Source organism: Myiozetetes cayanensis, unplaced genomic scaffold (genome assembly GCF_022539395.1).
Source record: "Myiozetetes cayanensis isolate MyiCay16 unplaced genomic scaffold, myiCay2020 scf17, whole genome shotgun sequence".
Lineage (NCBI taxonomy): Eukaryota > Metazoa > Chordata > Aves > Passeriformes > Tyrannidae > Myiozetetes > Myiozetetes cayanensis.
Window position 1 is genome coordinate 10,860,789 of NW_026087378.1, and position 12,761 is coordinate 10,873,549.

A 12,761-nucleotide genomic window follows, 5' to 3' on the forward strand; every position below is an offset into this window, starting at 1 on the left:
AGGGATCAGGAATAAATCACAGCAAAGGGGGGTTGGTGCTGAAGGGAGCAGGAGAGCAGGGCTGGACGTGGGGTGGCGACAAGGCTTGGGAAACGGCTTTCATTTCCATATTTATATAAATGCATCCAAGTTTAGTCCTTCTTTTATTTTTTTTTTTCCTTTCAAAAATGGAAATTTCCATGAAAACACGTTTGATTTTTCTCCCTTCACTTTTACTAATATCCCCATGAGAAGGTTCGTCTGGTCTCGCTTCCTTTCCAGTTTCGGATGTGCTGGGCTGGTGCCGGGCTCGCAGTCAGCCTGGACATAGCAGTGGATCTGCCGTCATCTGTATTTTAATTAAAAAAAGTTGGGTTTTGAATCTTTTTAAGAAGAAACAGTTGAAAGAAAATCTTAGTCCCTGAACACAAAGAGGAGGAGTAGGCAGGAGCATCTCTGGGTGTTTGCAGGGCGTGAAGCCTCCAGCCTGAGGACCGCAGTTGTCCTTCACCGCTGATTCGAGCCGTGCTGTATCTGAACACTGGGCTGGGAATGGACATGCGGCTGCTGCCACGTGGGCTCCTCATCCCAGCAACGCTCTTTAATGGTCTCTCTGGGGAACAGTGCAGCAATGTGCCCCAATCCCGTGTTTTCACTCAGTTGAAGTCCCCTGGGAGTGTGTGTGCGCTCTGGCTGCTGAGGGGTTAACGCAGCTGGAGAGATATGCTTAGTGCTGGAGCACTCCCTGCACCCGGGAGATGTGTTTGCACAGACAGGCTGAGACTCCCCTCCTTCCCAGCCTCCATTCAAAGTGCTGGGCAAGCCCCTGGCTGCTCCAAACCCCCGCAGGAGCTGGGTGTAGGATGGGGGCCCGTGGAGGGATGGGGCAGGGGGATGCATCTGGGGCTCCGACGATGGGATGGACTGGTTGCCTCCACCCTGCTGGCTGGAGGGAGTGGGATGGGGATGGGCTGGGAATGGATGGAGTTGGGATGGGCTGGAGATGGGGAGGAGGATAAGAGGAGGATGGGGATGGGATGGGGCGGGGTTGGGGAGGGCAATAGGATGGGGATGAGGATGTGGCTGGGATGGGATAGAGATAGGAGTGGGGATAGGGAGGGAAGGCAGTAAGCCCAGGAGCAGGACAGGGGATGGATATCTCAGCAAACTGCCACAGTAGGAGGTGGCAGAGCACTCTGAGCACCTCATGCTGGGGAGAGGGTGTTCTGGACCAAGGGCACTCTTGTCCTTTCTCCTTCCAGGGATCCAAGGACATGTGGGTTTTGGAGGTTTTTTCCCCACCCAGAAGCAGCACACAAAGGCCCCAGGGAGCCACATGGCACCTGCTGAGTGTCCCCAAGTATCACAGCCATGTCCACAGGAGGGTCTTTGCCTATGGACCCTGCTGCCAAGGAGAGGGTGGCACTGAGAACACCCGGTCTCAGCCAAAAGCAGCTTCCAGCAAGTGCTGGGGCCCGCAGGGACAGGGCACGTTTGCAAACACAACCCTAAATGTAAATCAGTTCTTACCACGGTATTTATAATCTTATCTAAAAATAACCCCAAATTCAGCTTCCCAGAGGACAGCAACTGAGCATCCCCCAGACCCCAGCTTGCATGTGGAACTGTCCCAGTAATTTTGGGATGTCTGCAATATGTAATTCGTAGCCCTGCTGGTTCTGCTGCAAGCCCCATCCCCTGGGAGCAGAGGGGACCTGCTGCAGCCCACCCCTCCGGACACATCGGTCCTCCCTGAGCTGCCATTCCAGTGCATTTGGGGTTTGGCATCAGACCTCAGGGGCATCAGGTGCCCATCCTGGGGCAGCCCCAGGCTGGGATGCAGAAACTAAATCTCTGCAGGTAGAGCTGGAGCAAGGTGGGGAGAGCAGGACGCATTTTTGGAGGTGCAGCCCAGTGACGGAGAGGATCACTGGGGATGAAGGTCTCCATCAGGTGGCCAGACCCGAGCACGGCAGCAGGAGAGCAGCTTGGCTCCCAAAGCCCTGCAGGAGCAAACCTTGGGATGGCCGGGAACAGAGACATCTTAAGTGTATCCTGAGGACTCTTGAAGAGGGCTGGGACTACTCCCCTATACAGGGGAGCCCCCAGCCCAGAAGGGGAAGGTCCCACTCAGAGCTCCTGCTCCCCTTGGATTGCCTCCAGGCACCCAGGAGCAGAACCATGCAGCAGTTCCTGCTTGGGCAAACATCATCAGCAAAGCAGAGCATGTTCAGCACCCAGATGTCTGACAGCCCCTTACCCTCAGAGGGAAAAATGTCGAGGAAAACAAAAAAAAAAACTGAATAGAGAGGAGGGAGGGAGAAAACTTTCCTGGAGAGCTGTGTCTCTGCCAGGCAGGAGAATCCTGGGGAGGGAGGCAGGAACCCCACAGGGAAGGCTTTGCCATCACCCCCTGCCTGGGTGAGGGGTTTGTGCCACGGGGATCAGGGGTGCAGTGGGGGCCCTGGGGGGAAGGAAGGGACAGATCCCTCCTCCTGGCTACAGGAGCACGCAGAGTCACGCGTGTGGGGTTGAACACGTGTGCCAGCGTGGGGGTGGGCGCGGGAGGGGGGGCAGGTCACATTGCAGAGCCCACGGGGACATGAACAGCAGCACAGGCAGGAGTGGGGGGAGGGGACACAGAGCTGCCCACGGGCATCCATGGGGTCTCTGGAGTGGGGGGACTCTTCCTCTTGCCCTTCAGCTCCGAGGGGCTGCTGGAAGCTGCTGCTGGAGGAGGAGAGCACTCCCACAAGCACCCGGACACACCGGCCCCCATGGCAGCCCCCACCTCCCGACACAGCCCTGGGGGTGGTGAATGAACCCCCCTTTTGAGTGGGAGTGAGATGGGAAGGAGTTGTACAGGGGGCTGGGAGGTGTTTTGGGGACCATCATATCCCCAGGGCACAGAGGGCACAAATGCATCCCCCTCACCCCAGCTGATGGTGCCTGGTGTGTTCTGCCCTTGCCAGGGCATGGCCAAGGTGGGTCTGAAGGCCCCTGGGGACTGTGGCCCCATCCCTGTGCCTGTCCACGCCTGGGAATCAGGTCCCTGCCCTGCCACCAGGGATGCAGGATCTCCTCTGGCTGGACCAGACGGGAGCGGGAGGCTGGATGCGGGGATGCAAGGTGGGGATGAAGGTGGGTAATGGTGCAATTAATGGAAAAGCCATTAGACCTTTCTCCTCCTCCCCCTCCTCTTCCTCACTCCGCCACTTGCTGTCCTCCTCCACTTCCACCTCCTTTCTTCTCTCCCTCTCCGCTCCTCCTTCTCTCTCCCCTCTCAAAGATTTCTCCCTATTTTTGTCTGGTTAGAACCTTTTCTTTTCCTTTTAACCCTTCCATGGCAGCCTGAAAAGGAATTCAATCCATCTCAGCTGCCAAAGGCAATGCCCTCCCAGCTGGCATAGAGAGCCCCTTCTCCCGGCGCTTTGGGGGCCCTCCTGCTGCAAAATCATCCAGAAATGGGACAAAAGCTTAGCAGAAAACTCTTCTGGGCGGGGTCAGAAGGTGGAAAGTGCAAGGGGTGGTGTAGATGGAGGAGGGGATGCAGGATCCTCAGTGGGTGCTGGTGGGGGCTCCAGGAAACCCCTTCCCTGAGGTTTGGACCTCCCGACTCTACTTTTGTTACGCTTTTCGTGCTTCCTTATGTTCGGCATGGCAGACAGGCCACTCGGCAGCAAAAAGTCGGAGAAGGAGGAGGCCAGACCTTCCTCCTATTCCCACTCGAAAATCCCCTCCATCCTGCCCCAGCTTGGGCACCACAGGGACACAGCGCCCCAGGATACAGAATTTTTGCTCCCCTCTAGTTGTGCCTCAGGCCAAGACACTCGCCCTACTATGTGGGGGACCCTCAGGACCTGCTCCCCAGGAAGCCCAGAGCCCATAGGGAGACCTGGTGGGCAAAAGCAGGGAGCAGGGAGCAGCCAGTCCTGCCCTGCAGTGTGATCAGAGCCAGCCCCCCAGGGGACCCTGGCTGAAGGCAGGATGGTGTGGGGACCTGGGGACCTGCCATGGTTTCTCCAGCTTCTCCTGACACACTTCTGCTCCATCTGCTCCCTCCTGCTGCAGCATGTTCCCATCCCACAGATCCCCAGGACCTCCAGGAACGCTGCTGTGGGCACCAGCAGGGCCTGTATTTTTTCTGGGGGGGAGGGGGGGTGGGGGTAAGATGTTGCCAGGGTGACAGCATCCTCCTGCAACATGGAAACCACGGTTTCCATGGAAACCCTTTTTGCCCCAATTATTTTACCACTGCCACATCCCCTAATTTGCCTTTAATAGTTGTATTTTAGACATTCCCCCCCCTCTCTGCAGCAGGTGGGTGACCCCCGGGCAGCCCCCGGGCTGGGTCCCCAGCAGGGCCACGGTCCCCATGGAGGGCGGCGGGTTTGGGAAGCAGTTGCCCCGGCAACAGAAACAGGGCGTTTCTGGCAGCGGTGGTCACCATGGGGACGGGGATGCTGACGAAGGCTTGTGAAGCTGAGAAGACAAATTGCCCTCATCATTATCTCTGGGCTTGTCAATCAAACATATTCCCTTATTTACCTCGGCGAGGAGAGAGCCCCGGGAGCACACGGAGAGGGAGGGAGCGAGAGGAGAACTGCTTGCCCCAAACTCTGCACTGGGGAGGGAGCGTTGCCAGCCCCTCGGGATGGCCACCATCACCTGCAATCGCTTCACGGAGGAGTACCAGCTCTTTGAGGAACTGGGCAAGTAAGTTGGAGACGGGAATGGGATGCTTGGAGCGGGGCTGTTCCCTGGCTGGGAAAGATCCTCAGCAGTGCTGGGAACTGCTGGAGATGGAGGAAACGAGATGGGCACGGAGGGATGCAGTGGGGATCGGTGGGGGGACTCAGGTGAGGATTGGGGCTGCCAGCCCCAGATCTGCCTCTCTGTCCCTCCCTGAGTTCAGGGGCTGCTGATGGGTGTTTGGCTGGGGGCTCGGGGAACCCAGAAGTCTGGAGCTGCCTGGGGAGGGGGCGACTGTCTCTTTTATGGAAAAGCTTCTCCCAGAAAAGGGTGCTGCTGGTTCCCTCGGGAAGTTCCCCAGCCAGGAGGAGGGATGGGACAACCGAGGAGGAAAACCAAAGCAGTGGGCGCCCCTTACATTTCTTTAGGGAATTTCTCTGTATGGATTTACCAGGGTTACTAGTGCTGCTGGAGACACAGCCCACCTGGCAGCCCCCAGAGAATACTGGCAGAGCTTGGACAGACCCAGGATGTCCCCTACCCCTGCCCCTGTCCCACTGCGGGTGAGCCACAGCCCTGCCTGACCCTCCTGCCGGGGAGGGCTCAGCTCTCAGGTCCGGGTGTGACCGCGAGTGCCTGGATCTCTGTGTGTGTGTGTGTGTGAGTGCAAACAGAAATGCCTGTGCACGGCGAGGCAATCCCGGGGAGCTCCGAGCCCCCCAGGGTGGAGCAGGGGATGTCAGGATCTCCTCGCAGAGGGATGCTCCGCGTCTCGCCCAGCGTGTGGCTGTAAAACGGGCGCAGGAGTGAGCAGGCGTGTGCCTCTGTTTTGGTTTCTGTGCCTTTTTTTTTTTTTTTTGGTGCTGGTGTGTGAATCTGGGGCGTGTGGCCACCGTCCCCTCGGAGCGTCTGGCAGCGTGGTGGCGGGCTCAGGGTGCCTGTGCTGGGCAGCTGGTGCCCGTGCTCCAGATGGGAAACCGTGTCCATCCGTAGGCACAGGGACACGCTCCAACCCCGCAGCCCTGCGTGCAGGGCAGCCTGTGCCTAAACGTGTGCCCACACACACACGTGGGCACCGAAAATGGGGGCGAAGGAGAAAGGAGAGGGCAGAGATGGAGAAATGGAGAGGCTGAGACAGGGAGCACTTTGTGCTGGGCTGATCGCTGTTCACGTTCCCCAGCCAAACCACGGCACCAGGGTGCTGCTGCAAAGTGCAGCTCTGTGGAGGGGAGTGGACCCCTCCATCCCAGGATACTCACATCCATTCCTGTGGCATCAGGGTGGCTGTGAGGGGGTGGTGGGGAGGAGTGGGTTGGGTAGAGGGTCCCTGTGGTGGAGACAGCCCCAGCTGGCACTGTGGACAGGGGGATGGGTGCCCGTCAGGGAGATGCTGCAAGGTGGGATGTGAGACCTGCTTTTTCCAGAGTTTTCTTGGCTTTTCAGGGCTCTGAGGTTCTTTGGTAGTGGTACAGGCTGGGCAGGGGAGGCAGTGGCTGCTGGGTGCCTGCAGTGAGGCTGTGGGGCCCTGGCTGGGCAGAGGTGGCTGCAGGGATGTGAAGGGGAGTTCGCAGGCCGGGAGCAATCCAGGAGGACCGGGAGGGCTCCTGAAGGTGTCTGGGATGTGACACTTTGCTGGGTGGGTGCCAACATCAAGGGCTGAGCACCCAGGCTCAGGGTTTGCCTGCATTGCCCGGCACTGAGATGTAAAACCATCTGGACAGATACATTTTAATGCATTCACAGAGGAGCAAAGCTGGTGCAGCAGCTCACCAGCCCCGGCAAGCATCACATCTGGCCATCCCACCCCCGGGGTGATTCAGGGGCAGCATTCCCAGCTCGGAGCATCCCACGGCTTTTCCATCCACCAAAGGGGGCAGGTACCACCGCAGCGCTGAGGTGTGTTCCCGAGTTAAGGGCTCCACCAGGCTAGCCAAGGTGCTGTGGGGCTGGTTGGGGATTTTCCACTGGGATAGTTTCCAGCACATCCTGGCACATTCAAAAATCAGCGGTTTCCCGTGGGGAAATTTCCGCTTCATGGGCTTGGAGAGGGAAATCAGGACGAAGTGCCGCACCTCTGCTCTGCTGCGGCAGCCGCTCGCCGTGAGAAGTGTGGTTCCTCCTCCGGAGAGACGTTCCCGGTGCCTTTTGGGGTGGGGGTGTCCTGGCAGGGGTGGGCAGAATGGTTCTCCTCCCACCAGACCCCGATAGGGAGCAGCATCCTGCAAGGATTCAGAGCAGAAAGGGTCCATCTTGAGTTTGCTGTCCCCAAGGAACTGGGGTGGGCTGTTGGGGGGGACACGGTGTGTCCCCAGCCTGGCTGGCAGGAGGGGGGGTGGTGGGTGCCAGGTTGCTGCACCCACCCTGTTCCTTTGCCATCTCCTCGGCTGTCACCCACCCTGACACCCAGGCAGGTGGGGGTTGAGATGCCACACACCTAATGGTAGCACCACGACGGGGCTTTGGGGGCAGGCAGAGGTGGGGAGAGGAGTCTGCAGAGCCTGCTCCGTGGAGCACAAGCCCTTGGCACATCCCTGCACCTCCCAAGCATGGGAAGGCATCTGTTCCAAGCGGGGGACACGGAGCTGGGGAAAACCTGCTCCTGCAGCAGCCCCCGCAAAGCAGAGCAAGCGAAGGGCTGCTCCGATCCCCCACGCTTGCAGAGGGCGGTGGACAGCGGCGAGGGACAGGGAGAAGATCCTGCCCACGGCCCCCCAGAGTAGGACAAACATGAAGTACAGCTCCACCGGCGCCTCCAAATCCGCCCCCGCAGCAGGTTCAGGGAGAGGCTGGAGACAATTGCCGTGCTGAGCCTTACGATCAACCCCTCCGCTCCTGGAGCTGCAGGAGAGGGGGCTTATTAAAAAGGGGAAAAAAAAAAAAGAAAAAAAAAAGGAGGAACAAAAAATCCCCAGCCCACACTCTTCTCTCTAGAAAGGAGATAAAATGCCTCGGAGGAGGAGGAGGTGTTGAAGAGAGGGAGGGCGGCAGCAGCAGAGCCGGGCGCTGGCAGGGAAGGTGTGAAAAAGGGGGAAGCGGAGCATCCCGGTGGCAGAGCCACTGCCTGGGCTGGGGGGGAGGCCGTGGGGACAAGGCATGGGGTCATGCCTGGACTGGGGACTGAGGGGCAGAGGCTGTAGGGCTGGGACTCAGCAGTGCCAGGGCTCAGGGCTGCAGGGACAGGGCTGGCTGTTTGGCCGTGGGTCCAGCATTGCCCTGTGCTGGCAGCCGATGGCAGGACAAGGACATGCTCTGTACCCACGGCCCTGCAGGTGATGTCCCCATCCCGTGCTCAAACCGGGACATGCTGTCCCATCCAAGCCAGGCAGAGATGGGGGCCCAGCTCCCACCAGGGTTGTGGTGATCCCCATCCAAAGACCTGCCACCCCAGGAAGGAAGGGACATGTGCTGCTGTCCACAGCCAGGGAGCAGGGCACGATTCCTTCCTTCCAGAGGGGTTTCTTGAACCAAGATGGGACTGAGCTCCCTGCCTGGCACCCCAGTGCTGCCTGCATAGCCTCACGAGCTCCTGGTGCAGAAGAGGATGCCTGCCTTTGCTGGGAAGGAGATGCTGGATTTAGATGGAACCAAGGGGGATTTTTTTCCCCGAGGCTGGAAAGATCCCACATGGGGCTGAGAAGCAAGAGAGCAGCCTGGCATAGGGAGTAGAGCCTGGATGGGGCTAAAACACCCAACATGGTGGGTTCCTGGCCAGTGCAGACACACTGAAGGACCTGACTGGAACCAGGATGGGGCTATGACAAGTGTCCTGTACCCTGGGGTGTTCTATACCTGCTTCCAGTGCTCCATGTTCCACCCTCCTTCTAGGCTCACAGGGTCTTGATTGTGCTTTACAAATAGACATTTGGTTTCTGTTAGAAAGGTCTGGAGAAGGCAAAAGCCAGGGATGCAGTTGGGCACGTGAAACCCTGTGCTCTCCCATCACAGCTGCTTTATCCCACTTCCCATGGCTCCCCTTTCTCGCCACTCAGTTCGAATAAATAGATGAGCAAGTGGCTGTGGGCACTGGGACCAGGAGTGGCAGGGGTTCCCCAGCCTCCAGCAGATCTGGGACATCTCTGTCGCTCCAACCTCATGTTGGGTTCTGCAGTGAAACCGTGTGACTGGGGCAGGAACCCCCAGCTGGGGAAGGGGGGCATCCCTGCTGCAGACTATCCTGCCACTGCAAAAGCATCACACATGTCTTTAAGAAAAAAAATAGAGAATGTGAGTCCTAGGGATCTACAGGAACCCACAAACCCCATACACTGTGGTGTTCCCAGCGGGATGGGGAGAGCAGCACTGCAGGACTGCTGATGGCTCTGATCTCTGATCCAGGGCAAGTTGGATATGAAGCATTTTGCCCCCCCCCCCCTTTCCAATTAATCTGTCCCTCCTGACAGAATTTAGAGATATTAACAGCTCAGCTCTTTCAGCAGCCAGGACTAAACGTCAGGACGGGGAAGCTGGGAAGCACCGGGATGCTGTTCCCTCGGCTCCTGCCCGGCACGTGCCGTGAGCGATGCTCTGCGCGGCGGCGCTGGGCGCGTGGGCTGCCAGCTCTGCTGGGGCCCCATCCCCATCCCTCCGCACCCGCTGCTCGCCTGCTCTCCTAAAGATCACATTCAAACACAAATTGCCCGTCTCCACCCGCCCCCACCAGTAAAATCAATTATCTGCTGCTGCTCGCCAGCCCTTGGCCTTTTATTCCTCGGCAGGGAGCTGGAGCAGGGTGGCGGGGAGTGGCGGGAAGGTGGGGAGGGAGGTGGGATTGCTTTTGATAGTGGATATTTTAGCGATTGGAAAGGTTTGGCAGGAAAGGGAACCTGGCACAAAGGTTGTGCTCAGCATGGCTGGAGCGCTTGTGTATGTGTGTGTGTGTGCAGTGCTGCAGCTCCCAGCATCACACTGGCACTGGCGCTGCCACGAGCTGGCAGGGCTCGGGGTACGGGGAATGGGGGCACAGGGGAGTCTTTGGAGTGTCCTAAGCACCCGTGCTCGTTTGCCTGCCAGGCCCCAGGAGAGCCTTGCACGTTGGCTCACGCGTGTGCAAGCACAGCAGCATCCGTCCCTGTCCAGTTTGGCTCCAGGGGTCCTTGCTCGCAGGATCCCCTGGGCTATCCCTGCCTGGGTGGCAGTTTTGCAGCTGGGGGGACCTGGCAGTGCTCCCAGCTGCCAAGAGCTGCTGTGATTGCAAGGTCTAGAGCAGGCTGAGCCGCACAGGCTGAAGTGGCTGAGAGCTTTGTGGCAGCCGCAGCCATCACAGTGTCCCTCAGGAGCCAGTGCCCCCCGTAAATCCTTGCCCCTTCTCTCCTGCAGACAGGTAGGGCAGAGCTGGAGGAAGAGGAGTAAAGGTGCACAATGCCTGGAGTGTCCCAGAGCAGCACGGAGGGAAGAATCCCACATTCACCCCTAGGTCTGCATGTGCGTGCACCCACCATTCCCTGAGGAGAGTGGTGCAAGGAAAGCTGACTGAGATCCCTCCATGTTTTCTCCAAGTCCCTTCACCAGCCAGCACCCACATCCCCATTCTCATCCCCATTCTCATCCCCGAGCCTGTGGCTGCCTCTCGCCCCACAGCTACGTCAGGGCTGAGCTGTGCCCTTGCCCACACCACACCCCTCACCTCTCCCTGTGGCTTCTTCTCTTCCCAGGGGCGCTTTCTCCATTGTCCGGAGATGCGTGAAGGTGTTGGCAGGACAAGAGTATGCAGCCAAGATCATCAACACCAAGAAGCTCTCTGCTCGAGGTAGGTGCTGGGGGTGTTCCTGGGGAGGTGAGAGGCAACCAGGGTTTACAGAGCAGGGAATTTGTCCCATAGGACACCATTTCTGTTCCTGAGATCTGCCACCGCTCTGCAGCAAAATGCTGGTTACAGCCTTGCAGCAAGCCAGACCGCTGCCAGCTCCGGGCACTGGGTAGGACAGTTATTTTGGGATCATCATCTTCTGAGAGGGCCCTCAATGACCACTCTCGGTGGCTCAGGTTTTCTTACTCATACACCTACATCAACAAAATCAGAATGTCCTTTCAAGTGGGGGTTTGACTTCATTTCTAACCGTAGATGGACCCTCACCCCTCGCTGCCATCTGGTTAATCACTCTGGGGGAGCAGGTTGGCTGTTTGCTGCTGGAAGAGGTGCCCGTGGGTCTGTCCTGGTGGGTCTATCTTGCATGCTCCTTGAAGTGAGGCTGAGCCGAGCCAGCAAAGCATCAGCCAGCCCTTGCCCCAGGGCACGGTCCCCTCTGCCCCGGGAATGTGGCAGAGGAGCTGTGATGAGGAGGATGGAGAGCATGGGGCAGCAGATGCTGTGTCCCCACTCCAGCTCCTCCCTGGCTGTCGGGAGTGCAGGATGGGTGCCGGGAGCAAGCACCCTGCCAGGAGAGTTTAATTAACCTCCCTCGGTGACTGTCCCTGCTGCCACTGCTGACCTCCGAAGGCAAAATTGAAATGCAGAAAATGGTGACAAGCTCCTTTCTGACCTGGAATTAAACCAGCGTGTTGCAATCTCCCTCCCACCGTGCTGCTGAAGTGGCACAGCGCCCACACTGAGCCTCCCCAGCTCCTCCAGCACTGCCCCCTGCCCCTCTTCTGGGACGTGGACCATTTCTCTTCCTCTGAAGCTGAGGGCTGGGCTCCGGGCATAGTGTGCAGTGCTGGGCTCAGCTCTTGGCTCCTGCCCATGTACCCCAGCTGGCAGCAGGGTGGGCAGAAAATGCCTCCCAGATTTCAGGGCTGCCTGAAGCAGCAGATTGAGCCACCCCCCTCTCTCCTGCCTCCATTCCCCTCCTCAGGCAGTTTGCCCCTCTCCACCCTCTCCTGGGGTTTGTGCTGTCCCTGCAGTGGCTCTGTGCCCATCTGCCCCCTGGCGAGACTTGGCTGGAGTTATTTTCCCTGCCCTGCCAGCTGAAATCACCAGCTGCTTTTGCTAATGATTTGGAACCCCCATTTCTGCAGTGCTGGCACTTCCACAGACTGGGACAAGCCCCAAAGGGACATGGAGCCACTGTCCCATAGGGATGTGCCACTGACTGTGCCATACACAAAGGGGGGGAAGGCTGAGAGGAGAGGAGTGGGGAAAAGTGAAAGAAGCTGCAAAACATTTCCAGCCACGGCCTGTTTCTTCAGACATCCTCCTGGCTGCTGACACAGAGGGGCCAGCAGGAGAGAGAGTTGAAGTCTTGGAGGAGAAATGGGGTTTGGGTGCAGGCAGGAGCTGGATTTGTGGGATAGGAGAGGAACTGCGGCCATGGGTCACTTCCCCAGAGAATTGCTTGCCTCACTGTCCCTCCAGCCCATCCCTGTCATCCATCCCACAATGGACTTTAGTTGTGAAAAACAAAAGTAAACCCCAACCTCTCCCTGTCACCCCATCCCACCCTGGGAAGGTTGTGCCCCATCGGGGAAAACTCTGTGGGAAGCTGAACGAGGCTACGGAGGCTGTCCCAGCCTTCAGCTCACAGACCCCAGCACAGGCTGCAAAATTCACTCCAAGCCTGGGGTTCACTCTCCCACTGGATGTGGATACTGAGCCCTGGGGAAGGCTCCAGCCCCACAGAGAAGGGGCTGTATCACCTTCACATCTCAGCGGTCGGAGACACACAGGTTTGGTTTGATGCAGAGCGAGACTCCGGGGTGTGAACCTGCAAGGGAGCAGCGATAGCACTGAGAGACAAGCAGCCCTAATTATATCCTCCCTTGTCCTGGCTGCTGAGTTCCTGCTAGCACAAAATGCCTCCAGACAGGCACCTCCGTGCAGGGTGCAGGATGGCTGGGTCAGGTGTGAGCAGAAGTGGAGAGGAAGAAACAAAAACTATTTACAGATTCATTCTGAGCTGCCCCAGGGTGGAGGATTTTTTGGCTCAGCTCAACTTGCTTCGCCCAGAGCTCCCTTGTCTTACATTCCCAAGCCAAAAGCTGAGAAATGGGACCTGTGCTGCCTGTTTGCAGACAGGCACCAGAGCAAAGCACATTTGCAGAGCCAGGGTTTTGCACTGCTGACGTGGAATGGCTGGTGATGGTGACAGGGAGCGAAGCCCATAGCCCTGTTTCAGCCCGACACCTCTCACTGGTCATTGGGTTGCTCAGATTGT

General features: G+C 58.4%; 1 protein-coding gene and 1 long non-coding RNA gene across 5 annotated transcripts in view; one reads left to right on the forward strand and one right to left on the reverse strand.

The window, feature by feature from the left end:
* Nucleotides 1-269: 269 nt before the first annotated feature.
* Nucleotides 270-10,376, reverse strand: LOC126638173 (uncharacterized). Its single transcript, XR_007628556.1, has 3 exons — nt 10,295-10,376; nt 6,744-6,890; nt 270-328 (listed from the first exon to the last, which is right to left on the reverse strand). It is a non-coding gene; the product is annotated as an uncharacterized LOC126638173 (long non-coding RNA).
* The window catches only part of CAMK2A (calcium/calmodulin dependent protein kinase II alpha), a 33,894-nt gene continuing 25,578 nt past the window's right edge, over nt 4,446-12,761 (forward strand). For 2 of the 4 annotated variants that reach the window (XM_050311818.1, XM_050311819.1), the window contains exons 1-2: nt 4,446-4,695; nt 10,323-10,417. In XM_050311818.1, coding sequence (XP_050167775.1) covers nt 4,634-4,695; nt 10,323-10,417 — 157 coding nt within the window. In that variant the 5' untranslated portion in view covers nt 4,446-4,633. The remainder of the gene's footprint in view (nt 4,696-10,322; nt 10,418-12,761) is intronic. The other 2 variants (XM_050311820.1, XM_050311821.1) reach the window with 1 other exon arrangement.